At 32.9% G+C, this 22,493-nt stretch overlaps 1 protein-coding gene across 4 annotated transcripts; it reads left to right on the top strand.

Moving 5' to 3' along the window:
• The first annotated feature begins 1,553 nt into the window (after positions 1–1,553).
• Positions 1,554–22,493, top strand: LOC105320899 (neuropeptide prohormone-4). 4 transcript variants are annotated; one of them, XM_066087570.1, is made up of 6 exons: positions 1,865–1,913; positions 18,648–18,688; positions 19,661–19,793; positions 20,575–20,709; positions 20,975–21,088; positions 21,202–22,493. In XM_066087570.1, exons 1-6 carry the CDS (start codon positions 1,880–1,882, stop codon positions 21,393–21,395), a joined length of 651 nt encoding a protein of 216 aa, XP_065943642.1. In that variant the 5' UTR covers positions 1,865–1,879; the 3' UTR covers positions 21,396–22,493. The 4 variants fall into 4 exon arrangements, with proteins under 4 accessions (XP_011417339.1, XP_011417341.1, XP_065943642.1 ...); XM_011419037.4 differs by lacking the exon at positions 18,648–18,688 and having other exon boundaries at positions 1,554–1,913; XM_011419039.4 differs by lacking the exons at positions 1,865–1,913; positions 18,648–18,688 and adding an exon at positions 1,556–1,816.

The raw sequence follows: 22,493 nt of genomic DNA, 5'->3' as shown, positions 1-22,493 counted from the left end.
ATTATTATTATAATAGGATTTTAAAAATCGGGCTCTGAAACATCAGAAACAAAATTTCTCTGAAACAGAGGTTTAGCCTGGATGCAATTTTCACAAATAGACAAACAGTCGGTTAAATTTATCAAGAAATTCTTAAAACATTCTCGTTTAATACAATTTCAGAACATAAAATTATGCATATAAGTGTATAACTTGTAAAACTTTTTTCAATAAATTACCTAAATTAAGTTCTATGTGTAATTCCATTACACACATGTTCAACTTTCAGCATTGTCTATAAAAATATTTATAATAAATCGGCAAAACGAAACTTAACCTGTACAGATGGATGCAGATATACATGTATGCAACCTGGGAGTGTAGAAACATTGATTTTAATCCTTACTGGATTTCCATAAATATTTTTTATAAAATCTGAACCAAAAACGTGAGGGAGAAACCCTACTATTGGGGAAAAGCTACTATATAGTAGCTTTTCCCCCCGGGGGGAAAGGCTACTATATAGTAGGTTTTCCGGGGGGAAAAGCTACTATGGGGGAAAAACTGCTATACAACACCGGCCGTCTTACAGTCGGCTAGAGATTTTACCAGCAATTTCAATTGACTATTTGTATGCGTTACCCTCTTTAATGATTAGGTGTGCACTGATGATGACACTCGCTGATGTTTGGCAGAATGGTAGAAAAACGGCTTCAAATGTCTGACAGTGTGATGGCCCAGAGTAAAGACCGAAGGGGTGATTCCTATTGTAGTATCTCTCTTGAATCCCAAGAAAGTTGCCATGAAAATTCCATAGGTTATAAAGCACGTGCGAAGGTTGATATATGATTTTTTTTTTAATTTCATTGATAATTTTTTATGTGCCATCACATTTTGTTCAAATTTTGGAATCAAAAACTTCAAAATTTGAAGTGCTGATTTTAGCAATATTTTGATAAAATTATGATATTACTATCTAAAAAAGCCAATGTTGTAAATAATTTTTAAATTTGTTTCCATTCTTAAAATTAATGAATTTAATTTGCAAATAAATTCCATCAAATAAAATAACTATTGCAGAAAATTAGAATTGTTAATAAAAATTCATAATGCCACAATTCTCTCTTAAATCAATTTTAATCTTGTATTTAAAAGAGTGCCATTCACTGTTGTACATGTTTATACCATAAATATGTGTACATTGGAAATTAATTCTCAAATTTCTAATAGGTCGCATAAGGCACATATAACCTTCCTTCTCAAATCAGATCAAACTCGGCGTTGTCATTTTTTTAATATTATTATTGAATATAGATCTAATAATTCCCAATACCTGCCACAAATAACGACTTTCGCGCAGAGAGAGAAAAATACCCACGAGACTATTCAGAATGGTAACTACTCGTCAATTATTTGAAAATTGGATGCAAATAATTTTGCTTCGAAAAATAACGCTTTGCCCGTTGAGCATTATCTAAGCTATTGAATTTTTACGGACTTTATTTTCCCGCGTTGACTGGCGGTCGCCTGCGTCTCTTCAGTCCAGATCTACAGAAGGCGGTATATCTATTATTCATAATCTTTGTGTAGGCGAGAGCGGCAACATTTCTGTTCACTCTCAGAGATGTCGCTGTCGATCCTAGGCGTTATATAGCATGCGCAGTGACAATCTTCACCAGGCATTCGGAACTTTTCAAACGCGATTCAATTTGTACATTTTCGAAACTGAACTTAAATTTCAGTAAAAGAGAGGGAAACACAGCCAACAGAGCATATCGAAAAAGCAAAAAAAAAAAAAAAAACTTATCAGGAGGAATATTTTATTATTTTCAAAAAGGTATGGTGAATACATTTTGGAATGATATTGATTAAATGTTTTGTTATATAAAGTGATTTTGGAATGACCTATGAAAGGACAAAAGGAATTTCAGATAGTAAGTATTTTGATGTTGTGCTAATCAGTGTTTGTTACTTTTGGTTCCCATTCATATTCTGGTCGCATGAAATTTACTGGTATATATTTGGTTCATTATGAACCACATGAACAGAATGTGATAATCTTTCAAATACAATAAATATCATTTGTTCTATTTCGACCATATTAAATATACGTTACAGTTATTTACAGTTAATAATTCAATTCGAGATGATTGTCTTTAATACATCTAGTCTTTCGGCGCCGATTGATCTTTTGTTCAACAGTTCATGGATCAATTTAATAATTCTCACGCTGTTAGCATTTACTTTTTGTAGAAAAGGAGTTCAAAGTATGTTGCTTTTATATATTCCATCGAGAATATCACAATGAAAACAGTGAAATGATATGAGCCTTTCCCCATGAGAGCAAATCGCAAAGACAACCATTAAAACCATTTTCTTTGTACATTTCCATCAAAACTCTATATTCTTTCTAAAAGAGTGGATTGAAAGGCGGCAATGGCCCCAGAGCTCCTCAGGTGGAGCATACAGCCACTAGAAGGGATTAGCGAGAGAAGCTCGCTAACCACCTTTCAGCTTTTCGCGTTTCTGTTGTTACTTTGATAAAGGCTTTACATCTAGAACCATCTCGATTTTCTACAAAGATGATTTACGTTAAATAGTAGAATCAGGGAAGCCCTGTTATCGGGGATATTGTACATTATAATTAATAAGATGTCTTGGTTAGCTTCTGGATATAGATTCAGACTAAGTTAATAATGACTACGATCGTCGTGATATGGAGAAAAGAGAGGAAAATGCCATTTTAGAGCTCATGTTGAAGAATGTGGCGTTTGTATTAAAACTTTATATATGTATACAGATTCACAGTTTGACCATTGAAAACCTCAGAGAAAACATGATTTTATACGACATGCAGAAAATATAATTTTTTTCAATGCAGTTTGGCCTTAAGATATAAATTGTTCGTTGTAATCCACTTAGAGATATCTTTGCAGTTTATAAAAACAAGAAATGAAAATAATCAACGAATTCTTTGGTTTCTTTTAATCTTGATACCCTTTACGCTTGGTGGTGCAGAAGTTTAGTACGCAGCTCTCAGAACTCTGACTTATGTCGAGGCATTTGGAGATTCCAGCGTTTATTCTATTGGGAGGACGCATTATCAAATAAGCAAGGACAGATGGATGACGTATGTGATATGTTATTACATTTTGGTTTACTTGATGCTGTCTGTCATTCGTCATTAATTTATAATTACGTGAAATCCCATCATCCATCGTACAAAAAATCTTATGATACAGACGACCAATGCCATTCCCAGGACTATTAATGGACTTGTTCTGGTATGTGAATAATATTGCCACAACCGGCAACTGATGTGCTCACGTAAAGCATTCACACTGGACAAGATAACAGATCTAAATAAATACAATCAGGAAACCAATACATCCTGTCCGCCGATGTCCGTGAACACACCCGTTTGTTTTAAATCAGGGAGTTGATGATAAAAAAAAATAGCAATTTATTGAAACCTCCCAATGTTGCGACGTAATCTTACTTTTAAATGAAGAATTTGACTTGCAGATGGGGATTCAATTTTCTTTTTTCCGTGCAATCTTTATAATTGTCAATGCAACATACCCTCAGTTACGGAAATAATATTGCCCTCAGAGTGAATGAATCACAAAAGTTATTGTTTGAACTCAGAAGTTTTAAACAATATGCATGTAGGACTATGTTCCTATAAAAAAAACTCTGTCCCGAGTTTTTGCTTCCACCACTTTTTGCTTGATATTTCAATAATAGTAAATACCTTTGTGCTCAAACTACGTTCATCCACTAATATGAAAAATGTCCAGATTATCTGCTTCAGGTTTCAATACACATCCCAAAATTGAAAGTCTACGGAGATTTTGCATTGCATCAGCCATTAATAAGCCCGGATGCTAACGTTAAAAAATTGCGCGAGGTATCCCGAGTATTTCCAAATTGAGAAAAGATGTAAACAGTTCCCATTATAAATCTCCGTAAGAAAATTGTTTTCGTTCCTATGAAATTTTATGAGTGAAAAGGGATAATTGTTCAATGAAAATATCTTGGATATGTTCCCTTTCATCGATTTCAATTGTTTTTCTTTCACAGGTATGTGTATTTTTATTAAAAATCATCAAAAATTGATGGAAGCAATAACTTGGGACAGACTATTTTTTTATAAATTATTTTTCAAATGAAATGTTTTTACAAGATTTAAAGGGCAGCTTCAATTTAGTCACATTGCATTTATCAATAATTCATATGTTTGAAAGTGTTCAATCTTTAAATGGATTAGCCATTTATATATTGCCTGTAAAAAGCAGTGAAAACCCCCAATAGAACTCACGACAACAATGTCTGGCTATAAAACAAGCAAAAGAGAAATGTTCACTTTTGTTTTAAAAAGACTGTAGAGAAAATATTAGATAAAAATTGATTTCCATTTTATGATTGGAAGTGTAGTGACAAGGCATGAACATGGACGGGTTTATTCGGTGTCATGTTTCAGATACAAGGTTAGGTTATGTCCAGGAGTCTATAGTAGCATCACTCTGGTAGTCAGTGCGTGAAGGATGATCCAACATTTATTCAATCATGCAGTATCTATTATTCAGTCGAATATTTCATGCATTCTCTTTCCTTCCATCTTACTGTAGATATAATAGGCTTGTCTCCATGATTGCATATTCTCTGTACCATGGTAATTAAGATTCATGCTCACTGTCATTCAGGCAATCGTAATTTCAATTCGTTTTAATCTACTTTGCTCAGTAGTTTCTGGAGCTTTCACCGAATTAATGTTTATTTTTCCCTCGGAAAACATTATTCATCAACACAGTTATGGCAACTTTGGGATGCCATGTGATAATTGTACTTTTACACCGAATACGACCAGAGAAACTTCACTTATTGTACATGCTATTTTATATAAGCTACTACTCAGTCGGAATTCAAATTATGATGTATTTTTTCTTGATTTGATACTCAGACGTCAGTCAACGTAGTATGAAAAGAAGTCCCTAGGTTAGCTAAGATTTAAAAAATGTGGAATCATTAAATTTCGTGGGGCCAATTTCCGTACATTGTCAACTTCTCATAAACTAGTATTGGTTCATGGGGACGAAATTTCGTGGATTTACTAGGACGAAGAACGGTGTTTTTTAATTTATTGGGGACTCCGAGTCGTTATTATGGTAGATAAGTTCTGTGGTACATTGTATCCTAATATTAACCCCATGAGCAATTAGTGCGATTCACGGAGTAACAAATACAATAGTGTCACCATTGAAAATAAGTAATACATGTACAATGGAAGGGGGATAGCATCAATACAATTCGTGGTAGACTGTCAAAAGTCAAAGATGGAACAAACAATTGTCTTGGAATCTGCGATTAGTCACAGAAATTCCATATAGTATAACAGCCCCCGATTTGGCAACAATGTCCACTAATTGATACGTAATGAACTGAAGTGCTGTCAGATCTATTATACAATCACTAGGATTTGTTGATTCAATAATGTGCTGGTCGTTTCGAAGCAGACTGTAGAACGATTCTCTTGGGCCATACCAATGTTGATGCCATTTCGGACAAGAAATCTCTAAGCGAGCGATGGCCCGAGTAATTGAATCGGTATCACTATATCGTTCCGTTTCTATTACCATCGATCTGTTTTGCGCATGTGTTAGATATCCATAATGCTTTAATATATCACATGATATAAGCCCTATGTAGGTGTAATTACACACTCATAAATGACGTCCTAATATTTTATTGTTTTACAATACTAGTTAGCAATCAATACGATCGGTTAAATGAGTGGTTTAAGAAACATCACAGTTTGGGAGGAGCACTGCAGGAAAAACAGCAACAAGGCTCTTGTAGAACTTCTAGGGACTGACAGCATGATTTAATTGATATGAATTGCGTTTGTATTTACAAAATTCAAGATGTATCTGGAAATAAACGCATATTTTCCCCCAGCAGTTTAGAATCGATACACATTACCTAAAACCGACGTTTTTTGTGCAAATAAATTAGAAACATTGTAACGAAGTCTCCCCCTGTCAATACAGTGCGAGATTAGATAAATATTTCATTCCAGTTTCGCTTTTCTCCCTTCATGGATGTTGACATTTTGCGTTAATATTGAGGGACCGTATTCTGAAACGTCTTCTCCTCTGCTTTTTATTTGTTCAACCAAGAAAGCAAATACCAATCCGAAGAAATTTGTTGTATTTTGTATTCAGTTATATAGAGGTTTGGAACCCAATACGCATACTGTTAAGGAGGAACCTTTACTTTACAAAATAAACCAATACCGTATTACCAAGTCAACGAGAAAATGAGATTATATTCATTTAAATGACAAAACAATAAAAACAAAAATAAATGAAATATTGAAATTTTTAAAAGAAATCTTTTTTTAAAGTTGTAGTTCTGGTATTTTGACTAACAAGTGATTTTTTTTTTTGGCCATTATTTTTAAATTGCACCTTTCGAGCGATTTTATGCTGAGTGCGCTTTGATATGAAGTTACGATCTGCGTGTGTCGCAAACTTGTGGAGCATATAACAGCAGTATCAGGTGTTCAATTGTGGTAAATAGTGCAGTAAATATCTGTTAAGTACGGAACATCGGTGAATGTAACCCGATGCGATAAGAGCTGAATTGCTTCGTTTGCCTTTTCATTTCACAGCGATTACTGTAATAGGGTACTAAGTTGTCACCAATATTCAGTGTATCATGTCTTACACATAGTCTCTGAAGCAGCATATGTATTTCACCTGGAATACTTTATGAAAATTATTCCCACGCCTACAAAAAAAACCGTTTGATAGAGCTAGGCCACTCGTTTGAATTTACGTTATCGTGTTATATACGTCATTAAATCAAGCTTATTTTAGGCGTAGATCAGGGACATTTATCAAACAATACTGGTTTACGAAGATGATACAGAATTTCAATCATTTTCATTAATTTTGTGTTCAATATAGCTCTTGGCTAAATCAATGGATTTATAACAATACAAATCAGTTGAAACAGGGAATCAGGCGATTCGCCGCTTATCATTCCTCTATGTTCGACCATATACACCCAGGGCAACAATGCAATAATCATGAATATGTAATGATGGTTGTATGGATCTCTATCATTTTATAATTGCTGCTAGGCTCCTTTACCAGGGGCCTATCACACCTGAACAATGCCTTCGATTGATCCCATATATTCACAATCCGAAATTCATCCTGTCCTGCATAATAAACTGATGCACAGCAAAATAAAGTGTAGCAGTTTACAATTTAGCAGAGTGTTCATTAGCATGATATTAATATAAAGAAATGAAATTAAATAATGATCTTCCTCTAGAATATTTTTATATGAAGAAAGTTTGCATTAATTACAGGGATGCTTGAATTCAATTGTACCTGTGTCATGTTAATTTCTTTTATCTGTGAATTATTATTCTAGGTTTCTTTGCATACTTTGAAAGGTAAATTTTTATTAAATTCAAGAATTCTTTTATAGACTTAAACTTGTCGCAAACAATTTTGTATTATTGTGACAATATTTACATGGTAGGAAATGTGTCTCCGTCATAACGCTTGCTTGTGACTATAAAATATCGCACTCTAGGAATGAATAGGAATGAATTCTACTGCTTCAAAGTTTATAGAAGTAGGACATTTAATGATTTATAATTCAATGTCAAGTTATCAAGAACAGAAATTAAGACGAATTGTCATCTTAAAGGCAGTAAATTGTACGAAATCATCATTTGGATTAATACTGTTTTCTTGGCGCAAGCCATTATGACGTTAGCAAAAAAGGTGTATACAACTTTAACTTTTTTTAAAAAGCGGTAAGCATAGCTCAGTGCTTTATTGTCGTTAGACTTCTACTTCCGGTGCATCAAATAACTGCCCCCTATGAGCAGAGGAATCAGTTTAGGGGTTTACGCATATTATTGCACGGGCTGTTGTGATTCTAATGTACGGTCTATTGTGAATCTAATGTGGGGGCTTAATTTAAGAAGTATTTTATTCAAGTATATAGATACATTGAAATGGATTGAACAGCAGGCATAATGCCTATTTATGTTCTCTCCTGTAGTGGGGGGGGGAGGGGGGGGGGGCTTGCATACATCGTTGCAGGAGCAGTGATGACGAAACATAGTTAATTTCATTTGGAAACAAGCTAGGTTAGCGCTTTTCAGAACTATCAGTACTTTGATTCATTTATTGTACTTTCATGTTAAATACTGAAATTTAAGTGGTTTAGACGCAGTTTACAGTCCGTTCTATTACCCTCAGTGCTGACAACACACATTGCAACGGATACTAGTAACACAATGAATGCAATGATCGCTGTATACTAGTACCTTTATAACTCGCTTGAATCATCAAAGAAAGCATTCAATTGTTTATATTTACATCTTTCTTTTAACTAATCAATAAATTGATTATAAAAATTAAGTAAAATTGACAAAATGACTGTTAATGTACATACATTGTAAGTGCGTAGGCTAAAAGAAACAGCCAAATCGTCTCATGTGAAACTTTGAGTCTGACACCATCATGATAATACCGAGAAATCGGAAGAGTACTGTCTTTTGTTTTATAAATTTTTAAACATCATAGGTACTTGAAGATTACCAATTTGTTTTTATTTTTCCATAATCAATCTTCGCTAATTCCTTTAAAAAATCCGGAAATCATCTGGATTTTTTTTGGATTTTCCAATCTTGCGCATGTGCATTACATTCAGGCTAAATCACGGGAGGCTCTTTAGTTTATGTTTCCACAATATCACATTTGCATGGATTATCTCAGAAACGATAATATAAATACGTGTAAATTTTCTTTGAAAATTTGATATATATTCTGTTCATCAAAAGAAATACGGGAGATAACTCTGACTCAGTGCATTTAATATGAAAAATCCCGATAGTTCCGAATGTCAATTTGTATGTAAATTTGAAGCGAGTAAACATGGTAAAAAACGTTGGTTGAAAAGTGTTGAATTCTTCATTAATATGAATTAAATTTATAGATAAAAAGTATTTACAGTCTCAAAACGGTTTGTTATGAATAATTTGACTGTTATTTTCAATGTAGCTTTACTAATTTTCTCCAAAATTGTTTCGGAGCGATTCTGCAATTTTTTGCTACATTACGGATATATGGGAGCCATATCATATGCAATGTCAACCCGTGCACGCACGAGTCAACGTCTAGTATTCAAGAAAGTTTTCAAGCAAACTTACTTTTCTTTATTGAAAACAGACGACTGAATAAAAAAAATCTCGGATTGTCGCGTGGTGTAAACCCGAACTCTCGGTTTAGCCGATAACTGGTACAGTACCAGTATAACTGGTCACGTGATCAAATCCTGTGAAGCCCGAATGGCTTCTAAGAAGATTTGATCACGTACTAACCAAGTTCATATCCCGGTGAACTGTTTAACATTGCCGTTTATTACTTATATTCATGTTTGAAAAAGACAAATTGTTCCGAATTGATAAAATTACCGAGATTTTATGTTCTCCCGACAAGCGATTAGCGCGTGCTATGATCATTGTGACGTCATGAAAATGTTATTAAAAACGTTTTTGCTATTCTATTATTACTTATTATGTTAGTTACTGACTTTCCCGAGGACTATCAAGCGACATATTCATTGATAAATAGCGGTGATCTACGCAAAGCCATGTACAAGATACCTTACATCTCGTCCAATTAAACTCATTTAACCAAAATTATCAATATCACCTTTCAAATACGCTTTAAAAATCTTCGCTTCACCCATATTACTTACAATGTTTTGTTGCTATTCAATTTTAAACCGCTGCAGAGATTTGAGCAAATTTAGACGCTGCCATTTTGTTCTGCTCCAGACACAACAATGTGACATCAATATTCAAAGGGCAACTACTCTAATTTAAAAATAATTCCAAAGGGCCACTACTCTAAATATTTTAAGGACTTACTGAACTCGACTTCTGTGTTAAATAATATGAATAATCGAGATGAGTAGGTGAGGCGGCGGCCAATGACGGCCATATTGCCTAATATTAATCCTCAACGAACCTACATAGAGATATATGAGGCAATCACGTGCCATGTTTAATCCAATGAAAATGTGACATTTCATTCCGAGGGAAAACAAAGGTTCACATAGGGACAGATATTTGCAAATGTAAATATTATAGGTTCATATAAGGAAGCATATTTGCAAATATAAATATTTTAAAATGAAGACATTCGGTACAATAAAATAAATAGTGCTTCAAAAATAATAAATAAGATAAAATAAATAGTGCCTCAAAAACCAATCGTCAACATCCACTTCGCGTCGGTTGACAATGGTTTTCTCGGGGGTGTCAATTTAAACTGTTACCCTCCCAAAAGACACTGTTCATATAATGCCCAATGAAAAATGCGTTACGAACAAAGTTTGATGAGTGGGCTATCCATTAAATCGTCAACGTTGGAATTGCCGGTGTTGCTTTTGTCTCCAATAACTGGAGCACGCGCTGTCGGTGTAAAAAAGAATTTTGACCCGGGTTGAAATTGACCCAGGGGTATTTTTTCAACGTTGAGTATTAAGACCAAATGTGTTGAAAATTGACACATGTCGAGGAATTTTGATCATGAATCCTGTTCAAATTTCAACACCACCTAAGCACAAATTAACGAATTTATATTAATAACTTGGATTTTTTAAACCCCAATTTACAATTTTATTCATATTTATTCTTTAGATTTACATGTTTACATATTTTAATGATCGGACGAAAAAATGAAACATTTCAAAGATTATTTTTCGAATTTACATATTGACCCTTCAGATATACATGTATATTGACTATTTCATTCATACCGAAATGTTCGCCTATGATTGCTGTTTTGTGTGAAATCTATATTTCAAATATTATGTTTTTAAATAAGAATATTGGTATACGTGGTTACATGATTAACTCTTCAATTCAGTGAAACAGGTTTTTATTCAGATATTTTCTGGATAGGTGTAAAAATATAAAGATATAAATAATATATAAAAATTTGCAATATGTCATATTGTTTAATTTTGGTTTTACACTAACATGTACCATGTAAATTGAAATTTCGACATTTTTCATTATAAGTTTTCATGATAGGTGTAAATACAAAATTTTTGTTCTTGAACACACTCAGTTTGTTAAAACTGTGGATATCTCAATTTATACCAACCCAGTAATAAACCCAGCCCAGTCAATAACAATTTTACAACATGACGATACGCTAACAGTATTCTCTTCATATAAGTTTTCTTAAGAGAAAAAATAGCAATCATCTTTTTGTTTTTAAATTCATATCCCCTTACATTTGTAATATTAGTAATTCTGAAATTTTAGATATTTGAGACATGTAATACATGTGGATTTTCGTACATACTATTTTTCAGTGTTTTGTTTTGCTGTTAAAAAGGGTTATTAGGATAAAACAGGATGGAACGCAATGCATTTTTTCCTAGGCATAAACCATTCTGCTTAATGGAATGTATAGCAAGTCAGCAACCAAATTTTTGTACAAGATGACAAGAACGTAATTTTGCTTCTATAGTTTCTAAATAGTTTTGATCACAAAAACATAACAGAAGTTTTAATTGATTATTTTAATGAAATGGTAAATTGCATTTTTTAAAAATAAAACAAAGCGTACATGAAAATGAAGTAGAGGATCGTGCAATTGGGTCAGAAGACGTGTTGGACCTTCATGTCACACGCACCTATATTATAAATGTGAAAGGGCATATATTTTTTATAATGATAAAAATATATTACGTCAGTTGCATGTGTTTCTAATCTACATGTAGTTAAAAAATGAAAACTTGAAGAGAACAGAGATCAATTGTAATAAATTTTAAAGGGTGCATATATATGCAGAAAGTAAGCTGGTGCTTAAAAAAGTTTATTTGGCAAGCTTACGAGAAAATATTGTTAAGTAGAATAAATTGAATAATAACTGTTTACAACTTGTCAGATAAAAATATGACAACTGTTCATTTAATATTTTTCAGGGTATGACTTCTACCTAATATAACAGTATTAATCATTATTAATACTAATTAATACCATGGGTATATATTTTTTTTATTATGAGAAAAATACAACGTCAGGTGCCCGTGGAATTAAGCTATGTCAATTTGTCTAATAAGGAACGTTAACGGTCAGTATTTGTTGGACACATTTATCAAAGATTATGACAAGTTAACGTCAATTAAGGGACACTCATTATATCCCGATAAAGGGAAAAGTGGAGGTTGATGTCAGTTTTTGAAATTTTAAATAGAGACATTAATTTGTTATCTGTTCTAAAACACTTGAAAACAAATCACCCATTTTCTTTAAGCTACACAAAATGACAGTAAAGACTAATAAATAATCTGTCCTTTGTGACTTTTAATATCTGTCCTAAGAGGAAATGAAAAATCAATTCTATGACCAAAAAATTGCCAGCCCGACTCGACCTCCGATTCAGAAGCAAAAGATCATCTTTTTGGCTTCATTTACGTAGTATAATTAATGGCACATGTACAGTTTTCTTTTTGGCTTCATTTACGTAGTATAATTAATGGCACATGTACAGAGTTTTCAGTCTTAATATCAATTGGTTGTAATCGGACAAACCAATCTAAACCAAATCAGCAACGTCCGCATATGTATCGGACAGAATGAAAGTTTTAAAACTGAAACTTTCAAGTATATACATGAACATTTAAACCGTGTAAAGCAAGTTACAGTTCAGTTTAAAGACAGTTCAAATAGTTGGAGTCAATTTTCAACAGGGCCAATGTTTAACGTGTCGAGGTCATCAGTGTTTAGAAAAATCTTTTCAAGCTGTTGAAAACTGACCCCGATCGAGTATAGATTTTACGACTTTTGGTCTTAATTTTCAACGTTGAAAAATGAACCCCCGGGTCATGGTAGCCACAGTGGTGGTTAATGGAAGGCCTTCATTAATATTGTGATTTGTACGTGTGAAATAATATGAGAGTGATAGTGATTCATTTGTATGATCCAAATTATTTTTATGAAAAACTTGACAAGAGCGCTTCTGCATACAGGCCAGTGATAAGTACTCGTTTTACATAAAAAACTAAAGTTTAATGGACCATACATAATCGAAAAGTTTGTACTTTTAGAAATCAGCGATCTTCACCTTAGCTTACACGCACTCGACATCATCCACAAATATTTTGAATTATAATACCTGTTCTTCTCATTAAAAAAAACCCGATTCTAGCGTGGTCATATTTAGTTGTTATCAATACTATGATGGCGGTTCTTATCAAGACTCGGAAAGGTCAGTCAGTAGCTGCTGCTCTGACATTTAACTATAAAATATAACTGTTAAACATTTGTTGAATATAACATATTTTATGATGACATATAGAACATCAAGATTGCAATTGTATTTAAAAACTCAATTCTCTGTTAATAAAAGCAATGGCAAGAGGCAAATACATATCTTGCACTAGATCTAAAAATCTAAACAGTACTTAATAAATTATTCCGAGTAACATGAAGCAATCGACAAGGTTCGTACCTATCTTGTTCCATTTAATTGGCCCGCATGACACAAGAGAATAAATTTCATTTAAATTTAAAATTAGTTTCATACTTTGTAAAATTTAATTAATTCATGTTAAAGAACCCCTTACTCCACGTAACTTTCTTTGAACTAGACATTTGCACCAAAATTTGTGCAGGGTTTGTGGAAATATTGAAACTTTTAAAAGTAAATATTATTTTACCGTTTAGCTCAATTTCCCATATTAAACAGAGAACTTAAATGGATTTTTTAGCTCACCTGAAAAGTTTTTTCATAAGTTCACGTAGTTCTACAATTTACACGTCAAAAACAACTCATGATATTGTATTAAATTTGTAGGACATGAAATGCATCGCTCAACTGCCAACTTTCCTTCCATTTCTTAAGTAAAACTTACACGTTGTGAATATGTATACAGCAAATTTACTCCTTAAAGAATGAATGGTCTTAATTTGCTACAAAGTATTGTCGGAAGCAAAGCTATATTTTATGGAGATCTAACACAATGTGATATTTTTGAAAATTAATGCAAGTTTATTAAGAAAGGAAAAAAAAAATCATACTTTTAAGCTTAACTTTTGTTAATACTGCTTAATAGATGAACTCTCTAACCATTCATAATATAGTGAATCATTTGTTTCTAATTTTAGAGTTGGTTTATTTTTAGACAACAAAAGATATTGCATCATATTATGGAAGAAATTTTTTTTTTCAATAACATTGTACCTTTTTTACAGCAAGGCTTATCTTTTTTTCAGTTCGTTTAGTGTTACATTTTCTCAAGTTTGCTGACTGTGTCTTTGGTTGCATTCTTCCCGTCCCCATGGACGGTAGATCATATTCATAAGTGTTTACAAGTGATCATTAACAACAAAGTCCAGAAATGTGTTGTTTAAACATATTTTTTTTTTCAAAGTGCGTCAAGTGTATCGATGATAAAATGGCGAAGTACACTTATAATATACGTTTACAATTTGTTATTGAACAAGTACATTGACTGCACGAACTTTCATTTTTTTAAGCTTTGATTTGGTACCAAATGTAACGCATTTTAATTGGGAAAGAACTGCGTAATTTTTAAAAGTGAGTTGCCACTGTGCTGTCTTTGGTAGATCGTAAGGTTATGTATGGTTACGTAGGCAGTGAACATTGTAGGAAAGATATGCACCATTGGCGTTATCGAGTAATGTAAATATTCTGTATATTACAGGCAAAAAATCACCTATGGACATCGTAATACAGCATTTTACTGTTTTGGTGACATTTGCTCATATCTTTATTTTAATCTCCTTTCAACTTCCCATGTAAAGACAGGAATTAATTTTTTGTTTTACATATATTACTTTTTGTTATACTTTCATGTTAAATACTGAAATCTGATTGGTTTAGACGCAGTTCATAATTTTTTCTATTACCCTCAGCGTTAGCAACGCACTTAGCAACAGGTAACATTATATAAAAAGTGCCTGTTTGGGAGGGTAACAGTTGAAATTGACACCCCGAGAAAACCATTGTCAACCGACGCGAAGCGGAGGTTGACAATGGTTTTCGAGGGGTGTCAATTTCAACTGTTATCCTCCCAAACAGGCACTATTTATTCTGTTATACTGAATGTCTTAATTGTAAAGAAAATTTTACTGCTTTTATATAGGAATAACGTGAATTCTACAGCGAACCGTATGCGCATAATTTTCGCGCATGTAACATTTTTTAATGTTACCCGTTGCTAAGTGCGTTGCTAACGCTGAGGGTAATAGAAAATATTATTAACTGCGTCTTAACCAATCAGATTTCAGTATTTAACATGAAAGTATAACAATAAAAATTGTTACATGCGCAAAAATTATGCGCGTACGGTTCGCCGTAGAATTCACGTAATTCCTATGTAAAAGCAGTTAAGTTTTCTTTAAAATTAAGACATTCAGTATAACAGAATAAATAGTGCCTGTTTCAGAGGATAACAGTTGAAATTGACACCCCTCGAAAACCATTGTCAACCTCCGCTTCGCGTCGGTTGACAATGGTTTTCTCGGGGTGTCAATTTCAACTGTTACCCTCCCAAACAGGCACTATTTATATAGTATGCTATATAACATTGCCTTGCAAGAACTAATATTACCTGTCGATATTGATGTGCATAATAGTATATTATAATCAGAATACTTTGAAGTTTAAAATTTTCCAATATTTGACCAAAAAATATGTTTATAAGATTTTGAAAAGGTGAAAGGTCGAGCGGAATTCGAACTAACGATTTACAAATCCGTAGCTAACGCTCAAATCCATTACGCTACATTAATATTGTTAGAAAAGAATTTTGGAAATAAACAAGTACAGTAAAGTATACTTTATTTTATTGTTTATTTCGATAGGAATTACGTCACATGAGCAAAGGGTTAATAAAAAAATACAGGTAAATTATTTACGTCACATGAGCAAAGGGTTAATAAAAAAATACAGGTAAATTATTTCGATAGGAATTACGTCATATAAGCAAAGGGTTAATAAAAAAATACAGGTAAATTATTTCGATAGGAATTACGTCACATGAGCAAAGGGTTAATAAAAAAATACAGGTAAAGGTATGCAGTGTATGTACCAAGCTAACTTCCGGTGTGTACTGAGTCGTCGCTAGCGCAGGTGAAGTTGAAAACATGAGTTCTCTGCATCTCTCGGTGGGGTCTTTAAATACAATGTAAAATGATACAAGTTGTTTCAATTTAATTTTCTGGATATCTCAAGTTTGAAATTTTAGAATATCGAAATCAATATTTTAGCTAATTTCGTTTACGTTTCAAAACATTAACTGCAATTATCTACATGTAAAGGGATTGTTGATTTTATTATTTATTAGAATATGATATCATATCGATAAGTTTTAATTCCATGTTTCGAGTTTAGAAATGATATTGGAATCCTTTAAGAAATATATCAATGAGATCAATATAAAACAACAATCAAACAAATGATGCAGACAAGTTATATATTATATTTGACAAAAAATATATAAGACTGTACAATCATTTTAAGTTATCATTTTTCTCCCTTTGCAGAATTTATGTTTTAAAAAGTAAAACTGATAAGCCATTTGTATAGATCTACTAATATATCTATCATTGTATATTACTAAATATTGTATATTAAAGGGAGAACAGGAGTAAATTTGAACTTGGTACGCCTTGTTTTATGCCTCGTTTTGTGGGTTATATAGAATTATTTGTGTGTGTGGAAGGGGGGGGGGGTCTGAGATACGCTTTTATTACCGCTTGGAATTCTGGGAATGTGATTGATTTTTCATTATTGATGATGTAAAGTTTTTACAAAAAAAGTCACGGATTGTATCAATTTGTCACATTATACACTACAATCAGTCATAATCAAACAGATAACATTCAAAGAGTAATGTGGAGGGTATTGTAAATCATTCCATTTTTTCACATGCCCATAATACAGTTTATTGTAAATAATAAAGGACTTTCATTTTCAGTATAACCTCAGTCTGTCAGTGTGAGTAACGTGGATTCTATCTTTTGTCACGCCTTGTAACTTACACTTACCAAACGTTTTTTTTTTCATTTTAATAATGAACTAACGGATTCTTTTGTTAAGTGTTATGTCAAGTAAGATTTTGTTTACGTGGTCTTAACTTAGGTTTTAAAAAATCCAAGGATACAGATTGGTGAGAGGCTGAGAGCACGCATACAATGAAGGATGTTCTGTCTCTCTTGTAACGATGTCATATAATTAGTTTTTACGGAGATTTACTTTTTTCATTTGTGTTCTATTGATTTCATATAACACATAAGCTTCTTATTATACACTCATAAGAACATAAATTGAGGGAATCTCCCTCCGTCTGACTGTCCCTCGCCATCTCACTCTCTCTTTTAAATTTGATCTATCTTCAGTTTTAATGATTATTATCTATTTAAACAAAAAAAAACCAGCTGTTGATTATTTTGCAGTCCAATTTGCTGGCGCTTGACGTCAAACCATTCATATCCTAAGTTTCATTTTATAATCAAGTTGCTACTAATGAATGGCCAAAAATGACGGCGGATATTCTGTGAAAGTGTCTGTCCCTGTTAGTGTATGGTCACGTACGAGTGATTAATGTGGTGACTGCTGGAATCCTAATAAGAGCCTGCTTATTGATGAGGGATCTCGACATCAACGTCATTTGCGCAGACTCACAATGACGGTTTTATTGCCAGAGGCTAGCTTCCCACCATTCGTTTAGTTCGGGGGGGTTAACACTTTGAAATAGAACTCGTGCTGTAAATCGTATTATCATAAATCTAGAGTATCAAGTAATCTCATAAGACTATATGTGTTTGTGGTATCCAGACAATTATAAGTACAGAATATGTTATCTAAAGCCTTTTAAAAGCAACATTGTGTTAGAAAACACGAAAACTGTATAATGAAGAAGTCCATGAAATTGCACACACAATGAGACAATTGTTAATTTATCAAGTTGATCAAAAATTCAATTGATTAAACGAAATCTAACACTGAAAAGCAATTTTATACCTCTCCACTCACAATTAACATAGTATCTTCTATACAAATATCAAATGAATTATTCCATTTCGGAGAAATCTTTGTGCGATTATAGTTTAAATCTCTTATTTCGTCGAATCCATGCATCGCCCTTATTGATCGCACTCTACTAGTACAGACTGAGTGCGGAAACTAGGTATTCATTTATAGTGCTACACTTTCTGAATATGTGATTTTAAGCAAAAATATTTTTTTTTATTAAATAAGCAAAATTCTAGTATTACATGAATACACATTTGCTTCTGAGTTTATATAAGTAGACTTTGTAATAGAACACAGTAAATTTTGAGATTATTGTTATAATGACAAAAATAAAAGCATCTAAATTAAAAATTTATAAATGAAATGATTCACCGACGCGTTTTTATCATAGGTTAGTCAGTACATTTGTGATTCTCTCTCTCTCTCTCTCTCTCTCTCTCTCTCTCTCTCTCTCTCTCTCTCTCTCTCTCTCTCTCTCTCTCTCTGTGCATTGTTTTGTATTGTTTATAAAGTTTATCAATAACTACTTTAAAAGCATTGTTATTTTGACAGAAAATCGATATTCTAATCCGCAAAAGTTCTGTACAATGCTAGTAAGTAATATCCCTATTGGGGGCTCTCTTTAATTCATCATTCTGTTCTTCAGTTCAATTTTTATGATATTGAAAAAACTGCTTCAAGAATTTATGGCGAGACTAGAAAAAGATTGCAAAAAGTGAAATGTACTGTACTTGTTATCCTTTATTTACAACACTTATAGATCTAATAACTATTTTAACTTGTTTTTCATATATAGGAACCATTTTAACAAGACCTTGGACTTTCGGTAGGATGTAACTATCTTTTTCTTGCGTCAAAACAAGTTAAAATGACGAACAGTGAAATATACACAGATTGCGTAGTCTAAGCCCAAATGCCAGACAAATCTTGTTGATTTCAAAGAGCTATGGCTGAGTGGCTAGAAATGAAATACACAGGCCTACGTCGTAATGCATTTTGACACAATTACCCAAAAGTCCAAGCTACTGTTAAAATGGTTCTACGTTGATCCTTTTTTTTTATTCAATGATCCATTTTTCTGTTTAGAATATTTGTAAGATGAAGTCGTGATGTGTCTTTTTTCTCTCTTATCAGTATAGATGTTGATATGTATGGACACACATCAGCTGATTTGTGTGTGACCCGCACCTTCAGTACATGTAGTAATGTGTTGTTCAGGGCTTTGCTACGTGTGTGAAGGGGTGGGACAACATGCACGATCCCCTTTACACGTTTTCTTTAGAGCTGTAGAGTAGCGCTCTGTTTTTGTCACTTATCACCAATACAGCTTTGAGTATTTAATGTTTGCACTTTCTATTCATGTGGTATTCGATATGTTTTATTGATGAGCATTCAATGCCACATACCGATTCCAGGAATACGCAGGTCTTTTTTTCATGTAAAATATTTATAAAAATGGTAAAATATTAGCATTTGAAACGCAATGGAAATCGACATTTGTTCCTTGGTTTAAGACAAGCAGGACGTGCAAAGGACGGGACTGTAGAATTGTGATTATGTTTCAGATGAAAACAGGCTGGCGACAAGAGCTCCCTTGTATCCTGGTGTGTTTAGTGTGTGCTTCTGTGACCTATGGCATGAGTGTGGATTTCTCCAGACTTAGGAAACCTTACCTTTTATCCAAAAGAGTAGATTCCTGTAAGTGTCTGTATGGTTTTAACGCATGGTTAATTTAACAAAACTTAAACATGAAGATATCATTTAAAACGAAATTTACTTTTTTTCTCTCTTCTCTTCTCCTGAAAATTACTACGTATAATCAGAGCTATTTTCATCTTACAAAAAGAAAAAAAAAGAAAGAAAAAAGAAATGTTCTGACAGTAAAACATTTTTTTTTCAATTTTGCATCTTGTAAATTTTACTTCAGCAAAATTATTAAAAAATTCATAGATTAATAATATCTTTATTTGTGCGATAGAAAGCAGTGAAGATCAATTTGCTTCTGTTTGATTTTTTTTAATTATCACTTTTGAATTACATGGTATTGAGGAAGTAGTCATGCAAATGGTCAAATTTTCTTTCACAATTTTAGTCTACATTTGAAAATTTAATCCAAAAATAACTACAAAAACATGTTCACAAACAATCAAAGAAAGTTAAGTAATCATCACAAATCCCTGAATTAATATAAAACAATATGTTGTACACAAATGTGATTGTAGGGGGATACTATTGTAAAATCAGATCCGTAAATAACGGTAATGACTCTGTAAAAATGTAGTTTTGAAACTTTAAAACTGTCTTCAGAGTACTGGAAACATTGATAAAGAGTTATAAAAATCTATAAATGATAATTTCTCTCCAGATTTTTCTTTATTTTAATTATAATCCCAACATTTTATTCAGAAGTAAATAAATGAAAAATGTGGAATGCTAATAAATCTGCGCAAAGTTAAGCCATTTTTTCTTGCTTTTCCAGCAAACCCGTGTCCTCCCGAAACCCCGTTCCTGTGTCGGTCCCCCCAGAAATCTTGCATAGCTCTAGGAAATATATGTGATCGTCATCCGGATTGTCCGGACGGGTTCGATGAGGATCCTCAGATGTGTAACGCCAGTAAGAGCTTGTTTTGTCTGTTTTTATTTGATATGTACACTTTAACTAATGAAAATAGATGGTTCTTTCCTGGACAACCTAAAATAAACAGAGGCTTTGCATTTGTCTTCATTACGTATAATGAGAAATGCGTCTCACTTCATCTATTCTTGTCACTGATTCTCTTAGGCCGTAAGTTAATTTGTATTTATGTATTGCCAAATCCATTGAATTCTTTTAACATGCAGGAAAAAAAATTAAAAGTGGTTTTTTTTTCTTATAAAAGGAAATAGGCCATCTGTAGAAGAACTTGAAGATTTTTTGCTGCGGAATCAAAATTGGATCCTACCTAAGCTGTTTAATGGAGCATCGGCCGAGATCGTTGCGCATGCCTTAGTCGGTATGTACAGCAAAACCACTGAAACCGATATAAAAGGTTAACTTGATCTATTTTACATTTATACATTTTATTTACTAATTTCACTTCAACATGATTTCTCGTATACATTGCAGTATCTCCAAACATTGAGGAATTGGGTCAAATCGTTGGTTTAGGAAATAAAGAAGCAAACCTCCGGAGCGCTTTGCTCGCTGTAACGGAAGGAGACGAGCGGCCATTACTAAAACTAGGAATGCCTGAGGAGGAGTGGTACGACGTACAAGACTACCTTAACAGGGTCATAGAGGGTGGCCTCCAAGTGTCATAGACCGCAGGAGCCTGCTAAATTATTGAACTGACATCAGACTTTCCTCATTCTATTGCAACATGTTAGGAATCAAAAATTCAATGATATTTTGTCTACTTATTTGGCTTTGGATTAATACGTGATTCTAAAGTGATTGAAATGAAATATTATTAATATTTGTATCTATTCCATAATTTCATAAACCGTGAATGAAATTTCGAGTAAAAAAGAAATATACATGTATAATATATATTTTATCTCATGATTTTTAAGTAATGTATAATGAAACTATCTTTATGCTAGTATGCTTACATGGTTCTTTCCCGGTTTTGTTTGACCTTTCGAAGTCATCTTTATTTTAAGCATATCATCATTAATTTTCTATGTAAAATTAGAACCGGAAACTTGTTTCGGAGCTAAAATAGCAAATAAGGCCAGGCATTCTTCGACAATAATCTAATAACTTTACAATGTAACTTCATTTGGCCCCGGCAGATGAGGAGTATGTCTTCCTCTGCTTGTGATAATAAGAACGATGTCCTATCGACCACAGCAGGTTGAGGTGATGAAACAATCGCTTTTGTCAAATATTATCTATACATTGACATATCATTTTAGTTAATGATATATTCTTAATGATCAGCAAAATTCTTCTAAAACACCAAAAATATTTTGAAATTGCGATTTTTTCTTTTTTGATTACGGAGTATACTTTGCGCTTACAAATTAGTCGAATCTTAAAATCAATATTGTTGTGGGGCAGTTCATTGATATAAAAGTAACTTATTTATACATGTACTGATGATCACGTGGATCTTTAAATTTTAACAGAATTATATGCAGTGATTTTGCCATGTTACTGTAGATATCACAATAGAATGTGTCTGAACTCTACTGTATTGTCAGTCTGGACAAATTATGTACCCAGAATAGAGTTCCACATATGTTGCCCTGAGTGCAATTCGCCCCAAAGTATGTTTGGTCTGTTGTGTTTATTAACAGAAAGCAATGATTTTTTGATTAATCACTTTTTATTCCGAATATCTGATTAATTTTTGTAGCGTAGTCTCAGGTAATACGAGATTTCTTCATGTTCATGAAATAAACTATTATTTTGTT

The sequence above is a fragment of the Magallana gigas genome, chromosome 6 (genome assembly GCF_963853765.1).
Source record: "Magallana gigas chromosome 6, xbMagGiga1.1, whole genome shotgun sequence".
NCBI lineage: Eukaryota > Metazoa > Mollusca > Bivalvia > Ostreida > Ostreidae > Magallana > Magallana gigas.
Note: the sequence above shows the minus strand (reverse complement) of the source record. Positions and strands in the feature narration are given on the sequence as shown.

Excerpts from the sequence above, each read along its gene's own strand:
- LOC105320899 (XM_066087570.1), top strand. The coding sequence starts at position 1,880 with ATGACCTATGAAAGGACAAAAGGAATTTCAGATA. Across the intron at positions 19,794-20,574 it reads ATCCAAAAGAGTAGATTCCT|CAAACCCGTGTCCTCCCGAA; the intron begins GTAAGTGTCTGT and ends TTGCTTTTCCAG. Across the intron at positions 21,089-21,201 it reads CGTTGCGCATGCCTTAGTCG|TATCTCCAAACATTGAGGAA; the intron begins GTATGTACAGCA and ends TATACATTGCAG.